Source organism: Schistocerca gregaria, chromosome 5 (assembly GCF_023897955.1).
Source record: "Schistocerca gregaria isolate iqSchGreg1 chromosome 5, iqSchGreg1.2, whole genome shotgun sequence".
Taxonomy (NCBI): Eukaryota; Metazoa; Arthropoda; class Insecta; order Orthoptera; family Acrididae; genus Schistocerca; species Schistocerca gregaria.
The window spans coordinates 565,976,024-566,003,271 of NC_064924.1; the positions used below are offsets into that span (position 1 = coordinate 565,976,024).

General features: G+C 45.1%; 1 protein-coding gene and 1 long non-coding RNA gene across 2 annotated transcripts; one reads left to right on the top strand and one right to left on the bottom strand.

Moving 5' to 3' along the window:
• Positions 1 to 346: 346 nt before the first annotated feature.
• LOC126273166 (uncharacterized) lies at positions 347 to 25,715 on the bottom strand. Its single transcript, XR_007549312.1, has 3 exons — positions 25,627 to 25,715; positions 2,064 to 2,253; positions 347 to 1,074 (listed from the first exon to the last, which is right to left on the bottom strand). It is a non-coding gene; the product is annotated as an uncharacterized LOC126273166 (long non-coding RNA).
• On the top strand, positions 14,798 to 26,253 carry LOC126273165 (uncharacterized). Its single transcript, XM_049976639.1, has 2 exons — positions 14,798 to 14,971; positions 25,653 to 26,253. The coding sequence occupies exons 1-2, from the start codon at positions 14,962 to 14,964 to the stop codon at positions 25,994 to 25,996; spliced, it is 354 nt and encodes a 117-aa protein (XP_049832596.1). The 5' UTR covers positions 14,798 to 14,961; the 3' UTR covers positions 25,997 to 26,253.
• The last annotated feature ends 995 nt before the right edge of the window (positions 26,254 to 27,248 follow it).

Consider the following 27,248-nt stretch of genomic DNA (forward strand, 5'->3'; position numbering starts at 1 on the left):
TAAAATAACTTCTCAATTTGCACGGCTGTCGGGCGAATATCTTCGTTAAATATCTCACCAGCCGCTGTCTCACGTCGACAATGGATCAACAGAGACGAATGTTTAATGTCGACTGTTCAGGTAACGTGCAGCCTTTTTCCTGTCGCGTTACTGAGCAAAAATATTTTGCTACCTTTCTTAACTCTCGCACCTCACGCTCGATTTGAATAACCTTGCACCTCACATAGTGGTTCATTGGACCCCAGTAAATATTATCATATAACAGGGGTTGTAAGCTAATGAAGAGATACACAGGACTTTCTTATATATGTGGGAGGTTGTAAATAACTATATAGTTCTCTGTAACAGTTTTTTGTTATTACGACAATGAGTGGCGCAGTATCTTAACAATATGTGCATAGTATTATTTATAAATAATGTTTTGTACTTTTTAATGTCTGTATTTGAATGTGTGTAATGCAATAGAATGCCTTACTTGACTTAACTGAGTTATTACAAAGACTAACAAGGATGTTTACAAATTTGGTACTTATCACGCTTCAACATCACACTGAAAATTAGTTTTTATGTTCGTTTTATTACGTGTATCTATTCAACGTGAGTCTGAACTTGAATGTACAAAGTAATATAATATGATGAAATATCTGATTTTTACAGGCTGTTTCGGCATAGGGTGTTTACAAAATTAGTTACTATTATAGTATATTTGTTGAAAAATGCATAAAAAAGATTAAGCTAATGTAAGCCCTACTTCAGAATGAAATAGAAATCTGTAACTAATATCAGTCACTATTTGTATTGCCAGTGAGCACACTCTGCACAAATTAGTGCTCTATGTTCCTCACAGATCGCCCTCTACAATTCTGGCAACAGATTTTTGCTCTTCTGTCACTTTTTCTTGAACATAGCGAACATCTCAGTTTGCTGGTTAGAGGTTCTGGTCTGTTTGGAATCACAGTGTCTACTTCCAGTATTTCTTCCAGAGTTCTCTTCAAATTCCTTTGTAGTATAGGTATATTTTCCCCACAAAATCAGGATCTTCATCAAATCTGGGCCTCCAAACGAATCGTCTTCCTGCAACAACTCTCCATAAGTGCATAGTATACAGAGTGCAACATAAATGTACTGTACAAATTGCAGGACACCTTCTTCACACGTAGATGAAGAAATTATGTTATATGAGCATGGGTCTGGAAACGCTTTGTTTCCATGTTACAACTCATTTTTCCAACTCATTAATCATGGGAAGAACACACGAACAGAACGCACTAGCCTACGCTATATGCAATTCTTTCTCAGAGTAGATGTTAAGCATGTCCTCTGTGGGCATTTATACATGCATCATCCGCCGCCGTCGTAGTTAATCTCGGGCGCGCTGATGTTTCCTAGGAATACTGCTCATGGTTTCGCAGCCTTCCATAATACGGGCTGGAAACAATGAATACACAAGAGCTTTCAAATGTTCCCACAAATAAAAGTCCATTGGATGTAGGTCTGGAGAGCGTGGAGGTCAGGCAAATGGACCGTCTCTACCTATCCATCTATCACCGAACCTGTTATTTAGAATCCGACGGACATTTAACAGTAAACCGAGAGGATGTTCCGTCGTGTATGAAGTTCAAGTTTTGTCGCACATCTAAAGGCATATCTGCTAACAGATCAAGCAGAACATTCTCTACGAAATTATGCTTGTCCGTAGAACCTAAGTGGAAGAAAGTGAGACACACCCAAACAGTCACCAACAATGCCGGCCCAAACATTGACCGAAAACTTTTGCTGATGACTGGCGGTGCACAATGAAGCCAGACGTCACCAAGAGCGCAAGTTCCCGTTGATTCTAACGTTCTGTTCTTGTATGTTTGCCATGATTAATTATTTGGAGAAAGTGAGTTGTGACTTGGAAACAAAGTGTTTCCAGATCCATGTTCATATTGCATAATTTCTTCGTCTACGTGTGAGGAATGTGTCCTGCAAAAAATGGTTCAAATGGCTCTGAGTACTATGGGACTTAACTTCTGAGTCATCAGTCCCCTAGAACTGAAAACTACTTAAAAGTGACTAACCTAAGGACATCACTCACATCCATGCCCGAGGCGGGATTCGAACCTGCGACCGTAGCGGTCACGTGGTTCTAGACTGACGCGCCTAGAACCGATCGGCCACACCAGCCGGTTTGTGTCCTGCAGGTTGTGACGTATATTTTTGTTACACCCTGTATATTTTCATCTATTCTGAGTCATTTACTCATTGCAGCTGAAAAATAAAATAAATAGAACTACATTGTAACGAGCAGCTTTAATTTACATAAAATATATATTTCAACAGTGTATACTTGGCAAATTATAAATTTTCCTATCTGCGCAAATCAGCAACATGGACTTCACTAAGGGCTAACACACTAAAGCATATTTTACCTGAAAAAGTATAGTTCGTAATAGAATTTTTCGGCATAAATTGGGAAGAAATAGCATACAGTGCAATACAAATGTAATGCACAAACTGTGTATGTACTTCCATGTTGTATTTCCTACTAAATTATACATTTACCGTCTGAATAAATGAGTTAAACGGAACTCACACTGGAGATATCATGGCCCCACGGACGTTCAACAATCCTTACATGTTGACACTACCGCAACAACAATGCAAATGTTTGAGTTACCACCGCATACATATAGGCACTATTACCAACATAATATACACTAAGTTTCAATAAATTGTAGCGAACATTCACTTCGTAATACACAATTTAATATACACTGGGGTTCCTAGGACCCTGGTGTGAGGTTCGACGGTTAACACTCCTTTTAAAACATGCAGTCTTCGGTGCCAAGTCTTATGATCAGTGATTCCCTTCGTACCGTTACCTGGATCGTAAAGTTCGGCTTTATTAGTTGATAGAAGATTTCAGACGTTGCCCTCAAGAGTCGGTGCTCGAATTGCAATAGGTAATTTGCACAGAAGACTTTCAGGTCTAAAGACTTTTAGATCTAAAGACTAGAAAGCTGCACACGTCGCACCAATACCCAAGAAAGGAAGCAGGAGAAATTCGCTCAATTACAGATCCATATCACTAACGTCGATTTGCAGTGGGATTTTAGAACAGACACTGCGTTGGAACATTATGATTTACCCCGAAAAAAAACGATTTACTGACAAACTGTCAGCACGAATTCAGAAAATATCGTTCTTGTGAATCGCAGCTAGCTCTTTATTCTCACGAAGTAGTGAGTGCTATCAACGGGGGATGTCAAATTGATGCCATATTCTTAGGCTACCAGATGGCTTTCGACAGCTTTCCTCATAAGTGTCGTCCTATGAAACTGAGTCCTACGGAGTATCACTTAAGCTGTGCGACTGGATTCATAATTTCCTGTCAGAAAGGGCAAAGTTCGTAATAATTGACGGAAAGTCATCGAGTAAAACAGAAGTGAGAGCTAACGTTCCGCAAGGAAGTGTTACAGGCCTATTACAGTTCCTGATCTAAGTAAACGACATAGGAGACAATGTGAGCAGCCCTCTTAGATTGTTTGCATATGATGCAGTTTTTACCGTCTTTTAAAGACATCAGAGGATCAAAACGAATTGAAAAATGATTTAGGCTTGTCTGTATGGTGGAAAAGTGGCAATTGACTCTGCATAATCAAAAGTTTGAAGTCATCCATCGACATAAGTACTTAAAGTAGTCCGCTAAATTTCGGCTACACGATCAGTAACACAAATCTAAAGGCTGTAAATTAAACTAAATACTTAGGAATACAATTACGAATAACTTAAATTGGAACGATCGCGTAGATAATGATGTGAGCAAAGTAGACCAAAGACTGCGATTTATTGGCACAACACATTGAAAGTGCAGAAGGTCTACTGCTTACACGACGACTGTCCGCCCTCCTCCGGAGTATTGGTGTGCGCATCAGATGGGGCGTCGTATATGTTCAAAGAACGGCAGCTCGTTTTGAATTATCGCCAAATGTGGGGCAGAGTGCTACGGACATGACGTGCGAACTGAAGTGGCAAACACTGCCGCACGACCTTCCAGTCAAATTTCAATCACCAACTTTCTGCTCCGATTGCGAAAATATTCTTTTGGTGTCCACCTATGTAAGGAGGAATGACCATCATCATAAAATAAGAGAAATCAGAGCGCACCGTTCGAGAGCGGAATGGTAGAGAAATAGCTTGAAGGTGGTTCGATGAACCCTCTGCCAGGCACTTAATTGTGAATTGCAGAGTAATCATCTAGAACAATCTCACACTAATCCCTTTCCTTGAAAAACTAAATAGTTGCCCGCTGGCTGCACATGTAGTTCTAACCTGAGGTAATGACTCATATTACACAGGAAGTTGCCGGCTTCGAATTCGAGCGGATTCTGTGTGTTTCCTCCTTCGAATCTGTGGCTTCTCCATCTGCATCTACACATATATACGTACTCTGCAAGTCACCAAACGGTACATGGCGGAGGACACCTTGTACCACTACTAGTCACTCCCTTCCCTGTTCCACTCACAAGGGGAGCATGAGAAAAACGACAGTATATACGGCTCCGTACGAGCCCTAATTTCTCTTATTTTGTCTTCGCGGACGTTAACACTTCTGCCAAGGACAATGTCAAAAGGGCAAGAGTTCGCAATATGACTACATACTTTTTTTCTTTGGTGTGCATGTAATTACGACAGTGCCGTTCTACAAAGGCAGAAGTGAGCCATTTTTGTGAAATACTGTGGCAACCTTCACAACATAACAGCGCGCTCTCGGTAAGGCAGAGCCGATTAGGTCCTAAGCACCGGGATTTTTTCCGAGAAATTGTTTTCGCCGTCGGTTTCCGCCGCGATCAGCTAGAATAAAGTTGTGTTCTTTGATTACGGACTTCCCGGCTTAAACGCACCGGGCAGCAAGCGTCGGACGAGAGGCCTTCGTGAATGATTGCGCAGCGGAGCTATTCACGCCGACGTCCGAAAAATAAGCGCCGGCTACATCCCCCAGGCGCCGCCTACGAAGAATTTTTTAGCCCCCTAAATAATAATGTCGGCGCGTCTGCGGTGAATGCGAGATTAAGCTATTTTCCGGCATTCGGGGGCGGCGACGATTGGCTGTCGGCGCGCGGTGGACACGCCCCCTCCCCTGGGGGCGGCCGGCGCCGACTATAAAAGCGACGCCCCGCGCCTGTGGTGGCAGACACACCCCGGCGTCTGCAGCCTCTCCGCCTCCGACACCCTCTCCGCACTCTACCGCAGCCAAAGGTAAGCCCACTCGCGGGGGGGAAGTGCCGCTTAAGGGAGACGGACACTTCTGCTTACTTTGCTTCAGGAAACTTCATCTACACTTTTCTTTTATCGTCATTCTTCAGACTGGGTTGATGTGGCGCGTCACGACTTCACCTCAGCGTAGCAATTCCACCAAACGTCCTCCACTATTTGTTCGAAATATTCCAATTTCTGTCTTACCCTGTAATTTTACCCTCTACACATCCATCACTGAGGAGTTAGCGTATGTCCAATCATCCTGCCCCTTTTTCTTGTCCGAGTTCTCCAAATACTTCTTTCGTCACAGATTCTGGGGAGAACCTCCTCATTTGTCACTTACGCTGGAGAGAACCTCATTTTTTATCATACTGGTCCACCTAATTTGCAACATACCTCTATAGCAGCATATCTCAAACGCTTAGTTTCTCTTCTTTTCGTGTTTCGCTTCAGTCCAAGATTCATTACCGTACACAGCAGCGTTCCAAGCGAACGTTTTCAAAAATTTTGTTTCTCAAATTAAGGCCAGTCTGCTATTGATGTAGCACGTGCTTCATCCATCATACGCTATTTTACTTCCGTGGAAACAAGGAAAGCTCCAACGTTCTGGCCACAGCCGAGCCCTGTCATCCGTCAGTTAATGGCGTCATTTCCATGCGGTATTGAGGCTCGTGGCCTCAACACATCACTTTCACAGCCGTTGTTGAGTTTTGCTTTCAAGATAGCAGAATTCCTTTGCTTCACTTACTAAGTATTACCCTATTTTGACGTTAAGTTTCTCACTAATCTAATCTCTGCTACTCCTCATTACTTTAGTCTATCTATCAATCCACAGTAGACTGCTCATACCATTCAGTATGCCTCGTAATGCTCCCTCGATTTCATCGAGAACAGTGAAGTCATCATGGAATCTTATTATTGATATTCTTTCACACTGAATTTAAATCCGACTCCTCTACATATCTTATATTCTTGTCATTGCTTCTTCGGTGTATAGCCTGAATAGTAGGGGAGAAAAATTGCATCCCTACCTTACACCCTTTTCAATCCGAGCACGTCATTCTTGTACTTCCATTCTAATTGTTCCTTGTTGGTTCTTATAGTTATTTAGAAGTATCTGACTTTCGCTATAGCTTACACTTACTTTTCTGAGAATTTCGAATACCTTGCACAATTTTACGCTTAACTGTTGGTTCCGTTATCAGGCGCAACGCCAGAAGTGCCTCTCCGGTGCCTCTACCGTCCCTAAAGTCAAAATGAACGTTATCTTCACATCGCTGTAAAGTGTCAATGTGCGGTTACCTTGGACTCATGCGTACTTTCGAAATGGCTCGTTTCGCTCATAGATTGTGCACTGAAAAACTGACCGCTTACGAGGCCCGCTTGCAGGCTACGTATTCCAGACATCCCCTATATTTCACACATTCACTGCTTCCTACATTAAGAAACTGACTGATCCTAGATAACTAGATTTCAGTCCATCCTTTCGACTAGTCAGATTTTCCTTCATTTAACTTTCCCCACTTATCCTGTTCAATGGCTGTGAGCACTATGGGACCTAACTTCTGAGGTCATCAGTCCCTTAGAACTAAGAACTACTAAAAACCTAACTAACCTAAGAACATCACAGACATCCATGCCCGAGGCAGGATTCGAACCTGCGACCGCAGCGGTCGCGCGGGTCCAGACTGTAGCGCCTAGAACCGCTCGTCCACAGCGGCCGGCTATCCTGTTTAACAATTTGTCTTATCGTATTTTGTCCATCTTGAGTTTTATCACCGTTCTACAACATTTCAAATACATTCAGTTGTAATTTTCGCAGACTTTCCTCTAGTCATACTTTCTAATATCGCTTTTCTTCTAATGCGTCAATTATCTAACTCCTGTCTTCCATACGTCTTCATTATTTGATACCAGTAGAACGTTTCTTTTCCCCAAGCAAACTTTTTCTTATTTGTAACACTGTGCTTTTAATATTTCCGCACTGTAAGTCATCGTTTATAACTTTACATCCTAATCCATAACATTTCTTTATCTCTTCTGGCATATGCTCTTCAACGCAAATAATTAGTATACTGTTATTCCTTGACTTACTCAATTTGTGTATATCCTACAACAAAATTCTAGTTAGCCTATACAATATATTTTCTAATTTTTCTAAGTTCCTCTAACATTAGGTGGAAAGGACTGCCAGCTATAAACCTGAAAAACCTAGACTACTTCTTCATGCGCCATTGCACCAATTTTGGAATCGCTCATCTCCCGACTGATAGAACTCTATTTTCAAATGTGCTCAAAGGTCATCAGAAAGTATTTATTGCACCATCAGGTCTACGAAATCAGTCTTGATAGGTGATCTGAGACGAACTTCTTATCGAACTGACGGAAGATAGCCCTGGTATTCGGCTGCTTCCTAGAAGACATATTGATTTGTAGGCTAATTACTGTGGGAGAAAGATTAGGGAAACCCAACGTTGTTCTCGTTACGAAACGTAAAAACGACGCACCCTTTGACAACATTTCATGAGCTACACGTTAAGTCAGCTGTCATTCAAATATTTGGAAAAAAACAGTGTATTGAGATATAACGAGGAATTACAACATAGGCTCAGATATAGCGAAAACAAGTCTATGTACGATTCATTAGAAAGATAATGGGAATCTTCATTTGGTCTACAAAAGAGATTGCATACGAAACACTTGTACGGCCCGTACTTAGGAAACTTCAAGGTCCTTCCTTCCGGGCAGTAACTCATCCCCCCCCCCCCCCCTCTTATTACCTGTGCAATAGAGATCAAGCAGATGTAATCAGGCAAGTACGTGCTCGCTCAGAGGCGTACAGGCAGCCATCATACTACGGTCTATCAGTAAATGGAACAGGATGAAATCGCAATAAGTAGCACAATAAAAAATATTCTCTGCCACGCACTTCACGGCGATTCAGCGAATGTAGTAGAAGTCAAAATTCCGTTGACAGTGCCATTAGAGACGGGGCTCAAGATCGGACTGGGGAAGGATGCAACCGCCGTAACTTTCTCAAATGATTCGTCCAGCCATTTAACTTGAGGGATTTAAAAGAAACTATGGAAAACCTAAACCTAAATGGGCTTTTGGGATCCGAACCCTGGATGTTCAAAAGCGAGTCCAGTGTCTTAACCACTGTCTCACCCCACAAGCTGACGAACTACGAATTCAGTCGGAAAATAGAAACCAGCTATTGTTTTAGGTAAAATATGTATTTACTTTTCTATAAGAATTAGGGTGTAATGTTTCGTCGACGAGGGGATCTTTAAAGAGAGATCACAAACTCGGACAGAGAAAAAGAAATCGGCCGTGACCCTTTCTAAGAAGCCATCCCGGAGTTTGGCTTCAGTGGTATAGAAAAACCATGAAAAATCGGGTTTAATGTTTGATTCTCTTGAAGAATTACAAGTACGTTAACGATTACAAACGAAGTTATAAAGGGTGAGTTAAATAATCAGAAGGAAAAGACAAAAGATCAGTGCAGGCTTTCCTCCCACTCAACGCTTTAGAGCCAGCTTGGCGTGATTCTTCCAGGCATCAGTTGAAAGTTCGCAAAGGGTAAGATTACAGTAGAAACTCCATTAAGTTTGGCATCCAGTTAATCACTAACACGTCGTTCTTCGCTGGCTTTTCTGGTAATCTAAAACTAAAATTTCATCCCGTGGTCTACTTAAGTATTGGTTGAAAAATCATAACGCGATCGGGAGAAACTTTCAGTGCGCGCCGTCCAATAGTGAAAATACTACTCAGTAACTAAGTTTCCCATTTTTGTGTATTCATCCCCTGTGTCTTTCAGATAATATTGCATTCGTTCTTCTTAGGCAGACCGTGCATTCTACTCCCGCAGAACAAGCTAATTTTGAAAAAAAAAAGAAAAAAATGCTCATCGCACTTCCACCATTGGCTAGATTGCATCCCCGAAGCGCCATTTTAAAAAGCGTGAAAAGTGCCCATCTCAAACTATTACAGGCTCTTCATTGGACATAAAACATTTTTGCCGAGCGGGATTAGCCGAGCGGTCTTAGGACCGTGCAGCTGGTCCCGGCGGAGGTTCGAGTCCTCCCTCGGGCATTGGTGTCTGTGTTTGTCCTTAGGATAATTTAGGTTAAGTAGTGTATAAGGGACTGATGACCTTAGCAGTTAAGTACCATAATATTTCACACACATTTACATTTTTTTAAAGCATTTTCCAGCCACAAATTTTCTTAAATATGGAAACAGATGAAAGCCACAGGGTGCTAAATGTCCTGAACAGAGCGGGCGAATCATGAATTTGTACTCCAGATCTCAAATATTTTTCATTCCCAAGCCTGATTTTGCTGATAAATCTTGGTTTACAAAATGCGACTGGTCCAAAATGGCTAGCGCAGCATTCGACAGTTACTTTTCTACCCTTTACAAGGTAATCGATAAGAAGAAGTTCTTTCCATACTAGAAAGCAGTGGCAGATGAAATCGACCTGCCCGGTTTTGGTACAGAGCCATCAGTCTCTGGCCACTGCTTTCTTCATGTTGGCCCCTCGCCTCGTCCGCGCAGATACGCTTGCATTCTTTTAGGGTGGCAGTAGACTCCTTATAAACCATCATAAATTTCGAATGAATTTCCGTTAGCGATAAACAGCCAAAACTATGACGGTAAGGAATTCTAGTTCCGAACAATATTTTACTAAACATCTATCGTAAAATGTTGTATCAACAATAACTACTTTGGGGAATAAGTCGGCATTTTACTTACGTTTTGTTCCCCATGCACAAAAATAAAAATACGTTGATACGAACGGCATTTTTGTCTCAGACGGTAATTTTTCACCCGTTCGTCATACAGCTAAATACTCTATGTCCTCCGAGTAGTAGCAATGTTCGTTGATACGACTGCGCCTCTATGGAGGTGGAAAGAATGGGATCAATTACCTGATAACATTAGCTTATTTTTACGCGCTGATACTGGTTCTAGTAACCGGAACATTCCTAATACCTTGCCGTTTACTAACTGCTAGTAGCGCTCTTTTTGTTCTGTGTTCTTTCGTGTTGTAACTGTTCGTGGGTTGTACTTCTGAGGCGTAGGGAGGGAGTCAGCCTGTATTTGCTTTCGCGGTTGTGGGAAATCGACTGAAACACTCTCAGACTGTCTGGTGTATCAGTACACTGGTCATTATTTATGCACGCGAATTAGATCCGAGGTTGGTCCACCTCCCTATCTCGCAAGCCAGTGCTCTGCGCTATACTGAACATGCGAGCAGATCGACTGGACCGTTATATTTTGACAGGCTAATGTGCCTTATTCAAACAATGGGACGAGTCATTCTACCCTTGATAAACGCTGGGTACATCACTGCTTTCTGGTTCATCGCCTCAGATAATGCTATTTAAGTAGCGAAATATGCCACTTTTGTCACAGGAGATACGAAGTGTCATTTGCTACCCGTTAAAGGAATATCATTTCCAGAAATAAATAAGCTTCTTCACTTTATGTGGCCTTGCAGACTGGTTTTGATTATAGATGCAGACGGGCCTAAGTATTCCGTTCCTCTCTGACTCTACAATCAATGGCTTCGGTACTGTAGCAACATTCTCTTCAATTCACGACGATGAAGATGGATCTGAGTAGCTGACGTTACTGCTCTGAAGATAATTAAGCTGTCCAAGTTTGGTAAGCCGGTGTTTATAGCCCTCTCCACGCTGTAGAGATAGCTTGAATCAAAGCCAAACTGCCAGACACGACAAGAGCTGTTCTTGGTAGCTGTTTGCCGCGATATTCCCATCTACTAAAAGATCTTTAGATCGCAGCTAGTCCGCAGTATGGGGATGCTGACAGGTATAGCTCCATTTCTTGGCTATAGTGCATGTATGAACAAGCCTGTTGCGGACTGTCCATACTGAATATCCCGCAGCTGTCATGTTCGCAGACGCAGTAAATGCAGGCCGTTGTGTTGTATGGAGTGAGTAGAATTTTGCGGTCTCGTCAGCTTGTGGAGACTTCTGGCGAAGAGGCTCAGCAGGGCAAGAAGTGCCGCACCGAATCAAGAGTGCCAATGCGTCAAGAAACCGAATTTATCTCTCCGTCGAAAGTCGGTGAAAATAGATCGTCTTGGAGGCTGCGCAGTCAAAACCCGAAATACAGTGCGTGATGCAGTCGGTCTTGAGCTCTAGAACTTTCTTGCTGCAGCGTAGTGCCCATTAAAAAACTACGGCATTCAAAGCAGCGTCTGGCATAATGAGTGTGTATGGGTGACACCTAGGTTAGACGCAGAGGAAAAACTGCAGGGGACCATCGTGAAGGAACAGTCCCGCATTTCTGCCAGGTAACCGATGGCAACTGTACCAACACATCCGCACCTACACTCCTGGAAATGGAAAAAAGAACACATTGACACCGGTGTGTCAGACCCACCATACTTGCTCCGGACACTGCGAGAGGGCTGTACAAGCAATGATCACACGTACGGCACAGCGGACACACCAGGAACCGCGGAGTTGGCCGTCGAATGGCGCTAGCTGCGCAGCATTTGTGCACCGCCGCCGTCAGTGTCAGCCAGTTTGCCGTGGCATACGGAGCTCCATCGCAGTCTTTAACACTGGTAGCATGCTGCGACAGCGTGCACGTGAACCGTATGTGCAGTTGACGGACTTTGAGCGAGGGCGTATAGTGGGCATGCGGGAGGCCGGGTGGACGTTCCGCCGAATTGCTCAACACGTGGGGCGTGAGGTCTCCACAGTACATCGATGTTGTCGCCAGTGGTCGGCGGAAGGTGCACGTGGCCGTCGACCTGGGACCGGACCGCAGCGACGCACGGATGCACGCCAAGACCGTAGGATCCTACGCAGTGCCGTAGGGGACCGCACCGCCACTTCCCAGCAAATTAGGGACACTGTTGCTCCTGGGGTATCGGCGAGGACCATTCGCAACCGTCTCCATGAAGCTGGGCTACGGTCCCGCACACCGTTAGGCCGTCTTCCGCTCACGCCCCAACATCGTGCAGCCCGCCTCCAGTGGTGTCGCGACAGGCGTGAATGGAGGGACGAATGGAGACGTGTCGTCTTCAGCGATGAGAGTCGCTTCTGCCTTGGTGCCAATGATGGTCGTATGCGTGTTTGGCGCCGTGCAGGTGAGCGCCACAATCAGGACTGCATACGACCGAGGCACACAGGGCCAACACCCGGCATCACGGTGTGGGGAGCGATCTCCTACACTGGCCGTACACCTCTGGTGATCGTCGAGGGGACACTGAATAGTGCACGGTACATCCAAACCGTCATCGAACCCATCGTTCTACCATTCCTAGACCGGCAAGGGAACTTGCTGTTGCAACAGGACAATGCACGTCAGCACGTATCCCGTGCCACCCAACGTGCTCTAGAAGGTGTAAGTCAACTACCCTGACCAGCAAGATCTCCGGATCTGTCCCCCATTGAGCATGTTTGGGACTGGATGAAGCGTCATCTCACGCGGTCTGCACGTCCAGCACGAACGCTGGTCCAACTGAGGCGCCAGGTGGAAATGGCATGGCAAGCCGTTCCACAGGACTACATCCAGCATCTCTACGATCGTCTCCATGGGAGAATAGCAGCCTGCATTGCTGCGAAAGGTGGATATACACTGTACTAGTGCCGACATTGTGCATGCTCTGTTGCCTGTGTCTATGTGCCTGTGGTTCTGTCAGTGTGATCATGTGATGTATCTGACCCCAGGAATGTGCCAATAAAGTTTCCCCTTCCTGGGACAATGAATTCACGGTGTTCTTATTTCAATTTCCAGGAGTGTACATCTACACTCCGCAAGCCATCCTATGGGATTTAGCGAAAGGTACTTCCAGTACCACACTCATCTCCTCTGCTCCCTGTTCCGTTCGTGAACCTGTGACGAAAGGAGCCACTCTTCTTTAGATTTTCTCTGTCGCCTCTATTAATATTACATGATAAGGCTCCTGCTCTCACGAACAATACTCAAGAATCAATTCATAGAGTGTCCTGTAAGCTATCTCTTTCGCGGATGAGCTACATTTCCTCTTCCTCACAGAGGGCGTTCTTCTCGATCTGGCCCATCCTGGGCTGCTCCAGAGCCGCTCGTACAGCCGGTGACAGCGGTTTTCGGCCGCTCGAATCCAGTGTTCGTCCGAATGCTTGGCGAAACGGCGTCGAATAGAGTCCTAGGGTGACGTCCATCGTTGTCATGGTCTTCAGAATTGCTGAATACCCTTCGTTGAAGCTGCTCACTGCCAGGAAAATCGCAGTCTTCGGCACCAGAATGCAAATGAAATTACAATGAAATGAACACCCTTAGCTGCTTACAGGCGTTGACATACGTCAACGGGGACAGATGAAAATGTGTGGCCTCGGGACTCGAACCCGGGATCTCCTGCTTACATGGCAGACGCTCTATCCATCTTTTTTTTTTTAAATTCATTGTTGATCTCATTTTGTTTTAATTTGTTCGTTGTATATGTTTGGGGCAGACGTCTCATGACATTCCTTCAGGTTGTTCGTTGATCCATTCACTGAGTTTTTTTTATTACAGAGGGTAGCTAACCCTCTGACGGAATACGCTGAGATTTCGTGCCGGCTATCCATCTGAGCCACCGAGGACACAGAGGATAGCGCGACTGCAGGGATTTATCTCTGGCACGCCTCCTGCGAAACCCACATTCTCAACGTATTGTCCCGCACTACATTCGTAGTTCCCCCGCCCCTTCTACTCATTACTCGCGGCGCGTTGCCGATTCCCGTAAGAGTTCGGGCTCTGTTTGTGCATTCGCACAGAAGAAGAAGATGGTCAAGTGGCCGGTGAGCCTTAACTATATATTTACTAAGATGGTATCTGTTCTTTCGGACATGTCCGAAAGAACAGATACCACCTTGTAAACATATAGAATGTAAATGCTTGGGAGCTAACTTCCAGACACACGCGTTCAAAGTTTCATTTGAATTTTGTGTGTTTCTCCCAAGCACCGGTATAATAATTTGTCCTCCGAAAGCAAAAAAATTGGTGCGTGAAAAAGACCGATTTCAGGAAGGTGCATTTTTTTTTGTTCAACCGCGAATAACAAACATTTCCGTTCCGTATTCAGAAAAACCGTTTCAGGGGTGGATTCTAAACAATTTTATGGGTCCAAAAATGCAGTTTTTAAAAAAATCGATTTTTTAAACCAAAATTTAGTACAGAACTGTTCGAAGCGCAATACCGACAAGGTTCTTTGCTTATTATTGTTTTGTATTGATTCTCAGAAAAGTACAATAATATGAACTGTGGTAGATTACGCAGTGTTCCACTTTTTATGTACGAAGAGGTCCGTTATTTTGCTCCCGAAATAACGGGACACGGTGCTGCCCTCAGCGTGGCACACACAGAGCTATAGGCTCGGCCTATCACCCACTGCGGTCGACGTTTGGACAGACACAGTGGAGATAACTCAACTTCCCTGGCCTCGGTAGGAAGAGCAACCTAATCAGCAGTTCCGCTGTCGCCGTAGCGGCAATACCGGCGACGTCTGGAAGGGACTCCTGCACTACCCGGCACAGGTCCATTCCACTACAGTTGTTAACATAACGCCTCGTGGATATGTTTCGCGATCTGAAGGATTAGTGTTTCAACATCCCGCCGGCCGCAGTGGCCGAGCAACTCTAGGCGCTACATTCTGGAACCGCGCGATCGCTACGGTCGCAGGTTCGAATCCTGCCTCGGGCATGGGTGTGTCTGATGTCCTTAGGTTAGTTAGGTTTAAGTAGTTCTAAGTTCTAAGGGACTGATGACCTCAGAAGTTAAGTCCCATAGTGCTCAGAGCCATTTAACATCCCATCGGTGACTGTCACCAGGGACTGCTCGAACAGGACAAGAATGGGCAAGGGAATAGGCCGTCTTCTTTTCACAGAAACCAGCCCGGTATTCCCTCAATCGATTTAAGGAAACCGCAGAAGAACGAAATCTGTGTGATGGACGAGGATTTGCCGATTGTGTATCCTTTGGTACCTTAAACACCGGTCCCATCTGGCTTTGTGGAGAATTATTTTGCTAGAATCGGCGGAGAGTTTGTCGTTTAAAACATTTTTATATTCAAAAGGCAGGTTAAAGTGATCTTAACTACAATCATACAAGTGAATTTTGACTCCTAGGCTTACCCTTATCTCAAAGCTTCATCATCTACATTTATTCGGACGTGTAAACGACTATTCGCTCGTCAGGTGAACTTTTTTGTGTGACAAAATACTGTCGGATTAGAATTGATGATCACCGCGACACTAATGATAGGCGAACAGTGGTTGAGCCTACAGCTGGAAGATAATATCTGTACGTGTTTGTCGTACACTTTTTTGCCTGTGAGGTTGTCGTACTAATGTGGCCACATGCGCGTGATTGCTACGAATTGACTGTGGGTAAAGTTATAAATTTGACTGGAAGCCTTACGACACAGGCCAAGTCTTTCGCGATACCCTTACCTGCGAGACGGACGGATTTCAGAAAGCATTAATAAGAAATCGTTTTTAAATGGAATACGACGCTGCGGTTGATAAGATCTCCCTACAGGCAATTTTCCACTGTCTTTGCAGTACGTAAACCTCTCTTCCGACGTCTGTAAAACCACTTTCGTGAAAACGTGTAATTGGTGTAGCGTGGGAAACGCGTTTAGATAGGACGTTGATTTGGATGTCATTGCGAAGAGCTTGCGGAGCACACATAGTACTCAAAGTAAGGCAATAAAAATATTCGCCGGAGTATAAGTGAAAATCGGTATTAAGCTGAAAATTAAAAGATAATCAAAGATGTCGTGGCACACGAGACGTAAATATACTCGGAATTATAGAAAACGTAAGTCGGAAGAAAGCTCGTGTCGAAAGGAATCCAAGAAGCCTGTAAAAGTCCAGGGCCGGGCGACGGTGAGAACTACGGCGGCATCGAAAAGGAAAGGGAGGAACGGCGCGAAGCGATTACGTAGCTGGCGCATCCGGCATGCAGCCTCTAGCGACAGCCCAAACTTGGGATTTACTCGTACCTGTTCTGTAGCCTCAGCACTGCTCTGCGTTTGATAATTAAAGTACACATTAACACAAAACACGTGTTACGATTTCATCCTTACTTTCGTCGAAAATTCTACGGCGCGGACAAGAACTACACGTACAGAATTTTTTCCCTTCAAGTTCTTGTTCCGCCCGCAGTGCAGTCTGCTAATTGTAAGCAGTCCACCACCCACAATTTGGTAATTAATTTTAATTCAATTTTGCGACCAGATGCCTTTCTTTTCCCGTAGGCTCGCTACCGGCTGTGTCGGAGTCAACCCAGCACCTAAGCTCAGGAGGGGGGGGGGTGGGGGTGGGGGTGGAGAATAGCACCAAACGGCGGAATAGTTCTGAGATTTCGCTATAAATGGTGCTGGTTACACTTCTTACCAGTTCAGAGTCCATGACGTGTTCCTACAAGTGCCTTTTCTCACTTATGCTCTTACGTACTTCGGATTTCTGACTTAATTCTGCAGCATTTCAAATACACTACTGGCCATTAAAATTCCTACACCGAGAAATAATGCAGATGATAAACGGGTATTCATTGTACAAATATATTATACTAGAACTGACATGTGATTACATTTTCACGCAATTTGGGTGCTTAGATCCTGAGAAACCAGTACCCAGAACAACCACCTCTGGCCGTAATAACGGCCTTGATACGCCTGGGCATTGAGTCAAACAGAGCTTGGATGGTGTGTACAGGTACAGCTGCCCATGCAGCTTCATCATGCAGCTTCATCACGATACCCAGTTCATCGAGAGTAGTGACTGGCGTATTGTGACGAGCCAGTTGCTCGGCCACCATTGGCCATACGTTTTCAATTGGTGAGAGATCTGGAGAATGTGCTGGCCAGGGCATCAGTCAAACATTTTCTGTATCCTGAAGGGCCCATACAGGACCTGCAACATGCAGTCGTGCATTATCCTACTGAAATGTAGGATTTCGCAGGGATCGAATGAAGGGTAGAGCGACGGGTCGTAACGCATCTGAAATGTAACGTCCACTGTTCAAAGTGGCGTCAATGCGAACAAGAGGTGACCGAGACGTGTAACCAATGGCACCCCCATACCATCACGCCGGGTGATACGCCAGTATGGGGATAACGGATACACGCTTCCAATGTGCGTTCACCGCGATATCGCCAAACACGGATGCGACCATCATGATGCTGGAAACAGAACCTGGATTCATCCGAAAAAATGACGGTTTGCCATTCGTGCACCCAGGTTCGTCGTTGAGTACACCATCGCAGGCGCTCCTGTCTGTGATGCAGCGTCAAGGGTAACCGCAGCCATGGTCTCCGAGCTGATAGTCCATGCTGGTGCAAACATCGTCGAACTGTTCGTGCAGATGGTTGTTGTTTTGCAAACGTCTCCATCTGTTGACTCAGGGATTGATACGTGGCTGCAAGATCCGTTACAGCCAAACGGATAAGATGCCCGTCATCTCGACTACTAGTGATACGAGGCCGTTGGGATCCGTCACGGCGTTCCGTATTACCCTTCTGAACCCACCGAGTCCATACTCTACTAACAGTCATTGGATCTCGACCAACGCGAGCAGCAATGTCGCGATACGATAAACCGCAATCGCGATAGGATACAATCCGACCTGTATCAAAGTCGGAAACGTGCTAGTACGCATTTCTCCTCCTTACAGGAGGCATCACAAGAACGTTTCACCATGCAACGCCGGTGAAACTTCTGTTTGTGTATGAGAAATAGGTTGTAAATTTTCCTCATGTCAGCACGTTGTAGGTGTCGCCACCGGCGCCAACCTTGTGTGAATGCTCTGAAAAGCTAATCTTTTGCATATCACAGCATCTTCTTCCTGTCGGTTAAATTTCGCGTCTGTAGCACATCATCTTCGTGGTGTAGCAATTTTAATGGCCAGTAGTGTATTGTCATCTCTTCTACACTGCCCTTTTTATCTCCTCTGCTTAAGTCACTTCGAATAATAATAAATCCAAACCCTAAATTATCTCCCATTCTTCTATTGCTCTTCCGTTTATCCTTAACCACATGAAGTTTGCATTCAACTTAAAAACGTTACTAAGTTTATACTAAGGTTTAGCTGAAAGAAAGTTATCACCCAAAAATACTGGCACACAACGTGTCTCTAATCACTTTCATTCCTATCTACAATCTTCTCGAGTTCCCAATCGATTCATTATTAAATGAGGTCACAACGCTGCCAGAAAAATTCCTCGCTTCATCAGGTACAACAGAAACGTCGTTACATGATTAACTGGTGGGGCTCCCAGTGAGTCATGGCATTCGCGTCTTACGAGCATGGACTTTGGAAGGCTAACGGAACAGGCCTAGTGTTTGTCATACTCTTACCAGTGAGACGGTCGGATGCTAGAACGCATTAACGTGCAAACGTATTTCAATGAAATACGACGCTACGGTCGGGGAGATCTCCCGACAAGTGACTTCCCACTGTCCTTCCAGAAAGAAAACCTCTGTTTCCGACGTCTGGAAAACCACTTTCGTGAAAACCTGAAATTCATCCTATCATTCTTTTCCCTAACTGTCGTGTGCCAGATTAACGTATGTAGTGATGCAAATGAATTTAGTTTCTGCACCATCATCGCCCGCCGAAACGCGTGCTGCCTGTTGAGACATCGGTGGGAAACAGAAGGCAGTTCAAGGTGATGTGCTGTGGCATTTCTGAGCGTGATTCAGCAAACTGCGGGAAGTCCGCTTCTGCCTGCTACTGGCTTTCAGACACGGCCAAGGTCGGCACGACAACACGCTCTCTCTTTCTGATGACTGGCTGCAACAACGTGGGACGCTCTAGTGTCTAGAATATTACAAAAACCTACAACTTGAAGGAAAGTTATCTAGGAGTCGCTAGTTAACGTCCCGGGACCATTCTACCATGCTGGAAACTATCCTGAATGACCATAAACAAAAGCGTGCTGTGCAAGCCGCATTTAAGACCACGCCTTGTAATGATTTATGTCTACATGGACTAACTTCATGTATGCCTCTCACAACCTCGAAAGTCTGGCACAAATTCTAAAGTAACACAGGCATTCATCTGGACTGCGACAAAAAGGAAGAGCGGGTCTAGGCACTACAGTCTGGAACTGAGCGACCGCTACGGTCGCAGGTTCGAATCCTGCCTCGGGCATGGATGTGCGTGCTGTCCTTAGGTTAGTTAGGTTTAAGTAGTTCTAAGTTCTAGGGGACTGATGACCTCAGAAGTTAAGTCCCATAGTGCTCAGAGCCATTTGGACCATTTTTTGAACAAAAAGGAACTTTGAGTGAGTTGAACACAATACGGTAAAAACGTACTATTAACACATACTGTCGGACGTCATATTTGTTACTTCTGGGGATGGTTACTTCAAAGGGTTGTTAATTCAGAGGCTGGAGAACTGCACAACGATACTTTACCTCCGTCCTCTAGATTTTTAAGTCTCGTCTGAGGCAGAGTTCAGTGCGTGTGAAATGTTCCTGTTACGACGCGAAGCCGGCCTGGGTGGCCGAGCGGTTCTAGGCGCTACAGTATGGAACCAGGCGACCGCTACGGTCGCAGGTTCGAGTCCTGCCTCGGGCATGGATGTGTGTCATGTCCTTAGGTTAGTTAGTTTTAAGTAGTTCTAAGTTCAAGGCGACTGATGACCTCAGAATTTAAGTCCCATAGTAATCAGAGCCATTCGAACCATTTGTTGCGACGCGAGGATCGCCTGAGACTACAGTATCTGTTGATACTAGACTGCTGGGTAGGCTGGCTTGTTTAGTGTCAGTGCTGACCCGGAAATCCTTTCCTAGGTGATGCGTCGTGTTTCAATAAGACATTGCCGAATGGTTGCTTTTGGAAGGTAATACAGCAGCGATTCTACGTGGCACAGATTCGGTAAGTCCTTGCTGCGTTCCCGGAGATGTGTGGCAGCAGATGTCTACACACAGGCCACGCTATTCCTGTAATTTACGGGCCCGTGGTTTGTGCGCGCTGAGTTCGCGCCAGATAGCGTCCCAGGTAGATTCCCCAGAGTTCGGATGAGCCGAACTGGGTAGCCAAGTCATCGAAGTGACTTCACTACTATGCTCCTCAAGCCACTGTACCACGATTCTGGCTCTGTGACAGGACTGGCCGATTCCATCGTTGGTTGGGAATACATCAAGCATAAAAGAATGCAGGTGGTCCAGAGCAATGTTGACGCGGTCCACAGCTGTCACGATGCCTTCGATTACTACAACAGGTCCCTTTTAAGCCCAGATGAACGTCCTCCACAGAATAGTACCGCCCCCCACCGCTTGCATCCGTGGCGCGGAGCATGATTCGATCAGGGTGACGGCGTATCTTGACGATAGACATGGTGTAACATGCAGCGTGATTCATCCGACCAGACGACACGTTCCCATTGATCTGCGGCGCATCTCGCTGATCCCCTGCACACTGCAATCGTAATTGTTATCGTTGGTTCACCATGGGAACACGTAGGCGTCGTCTGCGGTAGAGTCGCACGTTCAACAATAGGTGCTCGACAGTGTGCTCCGAGACGCTTGTGCCTACACCAGCATTGTACTCTGTCGTTAGATCTGCCATTGATCGCCGCCAACTCTGACTTTTAGAGCGGAAAAGTCTTCGACCACCACGTTCTGTGATCAGAAGTGGACGTCCAACACCTTTTCGGCTACTTGTGGTTTCACCATCCTTCAACCACTTTTCATAGATGCACACGTAGGTAGCCCGCGAACAGGAGACCAATTTCGCCTTTCCCAGGTGTTTGTTCGCAGGCAAGGGGCCATAACAATCTACCCGTTTTAAAACACAATTATGTCGTGGACTTCCCCCTTTAGTGGTCCGTATCGTGGGTAGACTGATTCCATTAGTCCGTGCTCCGCTTGCAGAGTGTCCCAGGAGGAATGCTCAATATTCGGGGATATAATGGGAACGATCATCCGAAGCAAATTCTAGTAAACATGGGCTCTACAATGAATACTTTAAGAGCTATGAGGACTTCTTCATCTTCGATACTGTGCTTTCCATATTTTGAGAAGTGATATCATCATCAGGATTTTCTTCCAGCGAGCAGGGTATGAACTTTGTGAACAATATGCCTCCATTGGTTTCCGTCCTGGTATAGCTTTGACCTCTCCACTACATCCCATGTTACTCCTGTCTTCTTGCGATCTTCTTTAACCTGGTCTGTCCATCTCTTTCTAGGCCGCCCAATTAGTCTTCTTCCTGGTACCTACATCTCCAAATACTGGCGTGTAGTTCGAGTCGGGTGCATTCGCTTCACATGACTGAACCACTAGAGTCTCAAAGCACTCATCCTCTCCTGTGTAGTCAATGTCACCTGCAGGTCTCTCCTGACATATTCATTCCTGACTCAGTCTCTCCTAGGTTTTTGTAGAGCTGACCTCTTCTCTCTTATTGTCCGCAGCTCGTGGTCTTGCGGTAGGATTCTTGCTCACGGGGTTCCGAGTTCGATTCCCGGCGGGGTCAGAGATTTTTCCTGCCTCGTGATGACAGGATGTTGTTGTGTCGTCTTCATCATCATCATTATTCATCCCCATTACGGTCGGAGGAAGGCAATAGCAAACCACCTCCACTAGGACCTTGCCTAGTACAGCGATGCGGGTCTCCCGCTTCGTCCCTTACGCTCCTCGGAGTATGGGACCTCGTCATAATCTCTCTTATTTATGACACGGGCTTCTAGACTATACATCATGATTGGCAGTTTTATACATGGTCTGTTTGGCTCTTTGAGGGACTTCCTCGTCCCAGATTAAATTTCGTACTTGGTGGAAGAAGCTAGAGCCTTTTGTTATTGTTTTTAAGACTTCTAGTTTGGAACTTCCATTGCGTGATATGATGCTACCCAGATAATTGAAGCTTAGCACACATTCATCCTTCTCCCCCTCCAGTATGATGTGGCAAGGTGTGGCTGTCCTGCTCATCTTCATCGCCAGTGCCTTGTCCCTACTCACAGTTAAATTGAACTTTTTTTAAAAAAAATTGTGTTCCAGTAATCTAGTCTCCTCTGAATCTCCATTTCCGTCTCTCCAATATGATGTGACAAGGTGTGGGTGTCCTGATCATCTTCATTGCCATTGTCTTGTTCCTACTCAAAGTTAACTTGATTTTTTTTTTTAATTCTGTGTTCCAGTAATCTAGTCTCCTCTGAACCACTATTTCCGTCTCTCCCCAAATGGAAAAGTGTAATGAAGAGTAAAGGGGAGAGCGAACTGCCTTGCTGAACGACTCTCTTTGGCTTAAACCATTTTTATCTTGCACCTCCTACTTGCACAGTACTCTCACAATCATCGTACAGCATCTGGACCTTTTTAATTAATGAATCAGGAACATTATGTTTTCCCAAGCATTCCCAGATTTTACCCCTTGGTACACTGTCATATACTTTTTCCACATCCACGAATATTACTACCCAATGCTTCTCCATTAACTGACGAAGGGAGAAAATGAGATCTATTGTTCCCCTATTACTTCTGAACCCATACTGTTGTTCCTCTAATTGGTGTTCTAGAATTTTCCACAATCTTTTTTCTATGACCTTTTCCATTATATTAAGGCAGTGTGGTGCCTCGGTAGTTGGTGCATTTCATTCTACTACCTTTCTTGAATAATAGTCTTGTAATTCCTTTTTTCCATTCATCTGGCACTTTGTTTTCTTTCCATATCACCCCCCAGCACCCGGTGTAACCATTGAATAACATGGATTCCTGCGGATATAATCATATTTGCTGTCAGCTCATCTACTCCAGCCGCATTCGCACTTTTCATCTGTTTCAGGGAATTCTCAGTTCCTAACCAAGAGATAGTATGGACCAAAACAAGAGCTATGAGCAGATTTTCTTCTTCGGTACTGCGAAACACATCTGTTATACTGAACAAGTGCTCGTAGCTCTTAACATACGCATTTCAGAGCCCACGTTTACTGGAAATTCTTTTCTTGCTTTGGTCCATATTATCACCTCTCAAAAGAGTGGCGCATTTCATCACTGGATGCGTTAGTTGGCGTGAGAGCTTTACAGAGGAGTGTAACAGTGATAGATGCTACAAAAGAGAGAAGTTATGCGTCGTGGAGACGTTTGCTATTCAAATTTCAAGAGAATACTTTCCGGGGAGAGTGAGACAACATATTACTTCCTGCCATATACATCTCACGAAATGACCACGACGAGGGAATTCGAGAAATTTGAATACAGAGGCTTATCGACAATCATTCTTCCCAAGCGCCTTACGTGAGTGGAACAGTGAAGGGGGATCGGTTATTGGTAGCAGAAGTACACACTGCCACACAGTATCAGGTGGCTTGCGGAGTATTGATGCTGATACTGATGTTGAATACAGAAAGCAAAGAGCTTGTAGTAGAAGAGATTGGTTTCAAGATGTGCTCATAGCTTTTAAGGTGTGTATCTTAGAACCCATATTTACTTGACGTTTTTTGCTGCGAACAATCGTTCTTTTCATCATTATTATCATATACAGTTTTGGTCTAGGCGCCTTCCCTGTTCCAATTTCAAGCAGATTGTATCTGATATTTCCATCTCTTCCTAGGACGCCCCACACACCTTTTTCCTTGAGATGTATATTTGCATATTATTGTAGGTATTCATTCTTCAGACAACCTTTGAAGCCGGCCGGAGTGACCGTGCGGTTCTATGCGCTACAGTCTGGAACCGAGCGACCGCAACGGTCGCAGGTTCGAATCCTGCCTCGGGCATGGATGTGTGTGATGTCCTTAGATTAGTTAGGTTTAAGTAGTTCTAAGTTCTAGGCGACTGATGACCTCAGAAGTTAAGTCGCATAGTGCTCAGAACCATTTGAACCATCCTTTGATTGTGTTCATGACAGTTTTTTCTGGACTACTCTCTTTTCTATAGTAGGTGTTTGACACCCAGTTCATTCCTTATTTCACTATTTTTCATCCGATCTATGAGTTTGTAATGAACTAGATATATTAAGGGTCTCATCCCTGCTGTCTCAATCCTCCTCCCTAGACTGGCGGTTAGAGTCCAAGTCTCTGACCGATACATCAGAACTGGCACTCCCACCGCACTACAAACTTTTAGTACTGTCTCCTTTCTAACTTTTTAGAGGAGAGTGCGATTTATAGTAGCTACCAACTGCTTGAAATCTTGCTGTATGTATTCTTGATCATAATGTTCGGTATATGAGACATCGCATCTCGCGAATTTAAAAGTATCTATTTGTTAACATCAGTTATTATTTTTCCTCTTAAATGCCCCTTAGCATGGAATGCCATTATCTTGATTTTACTTTAGATATTGTCATATTATAATCATTGGCCACCTCGTGCAGCAACTAAATTGTTTTCTGTAATTTATCTTTTGGGTCCGCTATGATTATAGCTTAGTAGGAATTAAAATCCCTGGAGAAGAAATAAAGACATTGAGGTTTGTTAATGACATTGTAATTCTGTCAGAGACAGCAAAGGACCTGGAAGAGCAGCTGAACGGAATGGATAGTGTCTTGAAAGGAGGATATAAGATGAACATCAACAAAAGCAAAACGAGGATAATGGAAAGTAGTCAAATTAAATCGGGTGATGCTGCGGGAATTAGATTAGGAAATGAGACACTTAAAGTAGTAAAGGAGTTTTGCTATTTGGGAAGCAAAATAACTCATGATGGTCAAAGTAGAGAGGATATAAAAGGTAGACTGGCAATGGCAAGGAAGGCGTTTCTGAAGAAGAGAAATTTGTTAACATCGAGTATAGATTTAAGTGTCAGGAAGTTGTTTCTGAAGGTATTTGTATGGAGTGTAGCCATGTATGGAAGTGAAACAAGGACGATAAATAGTTTAGACAAGAAGAGAATAGAAGCTTTCGAAATGTGGTGCTACAGACGAAGGATGAAGATTAGATGGGTAGATCACATAACTAATGAGGAGGTATTTAACAGAATTGGAGAGAAGAGAAATTTATGGCACAACTCGACTAGAAAAAGGGATCGGTTGGTAGCGCATATACTGAGACATCAAGGGATCACCAATTTAGTATTGGAGGGCAGTCTGGAGGGTAAAAATCGTAGAGGGAGACCAAGAGATGAATACACTAAGCAGATTCAGGAGGATGTAGGTTGGAGTAGGTACTGGGAGATGAAGAAGCTCGCACAGGATAGAGTAGCATGGAGAGCTGCATCATACCAGTCTCCGGACTGAAGACCACAACAACAACATGATTATCTTCTGAGCCATGTCCTAGAATACAGACCATTCCTTCTGGAAAGCCCTGCATACTTTCTTTACTTGCAACTCGACCAGGCGGCATTCGGTCTCGCATTGGGTAGCGGTCACAATGATTCCGGTGCGCTTGCAATTGTAGACGTGCTAGCGGCTGCTGAGCTGCGTTACCGAGGTGTCGATCCGGTGTGTCGCAGGCGAGATGAGCGGCCGCGCCGTGCTTCTGATGGTGGCCGTGGCAGTGGGAGCGTGGCTGAGCGGCGCCGCCCCCTCCGCCTCCGGCGCCGCCGCCCCCGGGGGCGCGCGCCGCCTCGAGGAGCTGCTGCTGTCCGCCCCCTACGACGACCCCGCGCTCGTCGACGACCTGCTGGAGGCGGCCTCCAAGAGGCAGCTCGCCAGCGACGACTACGGCCACATGCGCTTCGGCAAGCGGCAGCCCGCCGCCGCCCCCGCCGCAGCCGCCGCCGCCGCCCCCGTCCCCGTGGCCCCCCGCTTCGACGACTACGGACACTTCCGCTTCGGCAAGAGGAGGTCGCAGTGACGCGTCTAGCGCCGGCGCGTGGCAGCTGCCGCCAGCCCTGCTGTCGCTGCCTGCTGCTCGTCCCTTCGTGGCTCCACATGTCTAAACAATCCTCCGTTCCACGTTCTTCTCTCTTGGCGGCGGAACATTCAGGCCCGAATTCACAGAAAAGCTCCTCTAAGTTAACTTCCGTACAGTACTGATAATTCTTTCGTTGTCTGCCATCAAAACCTTTGGACTATGTTACCTAAGTTTGTTGTAAATAAATTACGTTTTTACCAAAATCTTTTCTTGTAATTTTTCTTGCAGTACTAATATTCCTACCTGTTCCAGTCTCTTTCGAGAGTTCTTATGCGGACGAACTACATGCTTCTGTGCATCGGCATATTTCCCTATTTTTCAATTGATACATGCAGTATTTATTTTCCAAAAGTATTTGCTCCATTCTTACGAGGATCTATTCTTGCCTGACACGAACAGAATAAAGAAGTTTGGGCAATAAGGACGTCAAATCAGTAGGAAAGACCGGGTAAATATTTAGATAAAAACCACAAAAAGGATAGATAAGCGTTTACCCTACAACTAACGAGGATTTAAAAAAAAATGGTTCAAATGGCTCTGAGCACTATGCGACTTAACTTCTAAGGTCATCAGTCGCCTAGAACATCACACATATCCATGCCCGAGGCAAGATTCGAACCCTCGACCGTAGCGGTCGCTCGGTTCTAGACTGTAGCGCCTAGAACTGAGGATTTAAAAATAGCAGAAAACAGAAAGAGGAATAAGCCATAGTTTTATACGGGAAGACAAGTATATTACTACACGAACACGTGCGACCGGCGCAGTACAGTTACGTTTATGTTTGTACAGGTTCCTTTTACACTACTGCGCACTAAAATTGCTACACCAAGTTGAAATGCAGATGATAAACGGATATTCATTGGACAAATATATTATACTGGAACTGATATGTGATTACATTTTCACGCAATTTGGGTGCCATAGACCTTAGAAATCAAAAACCGCAACAACCACCTCTGGCCATAATAACGTCCTTGATACGCCTGGGCATTGAGTCAAACAGAGCTTGGATGGCGTGTACCGATACAGCTGCCCATGCACCTTCAACACGATACCACAGTTCATCAAGAGTAGTGACTGAAGTATTGTGACGAGGCAGTTGCTCGGCCACAATTGACCAGTCGTTTTCAATTGGTGAGAGATCTGGAGAATGTGCTGGCCAGGGCAGCAGTCGAACATTTTCTGTATCCAG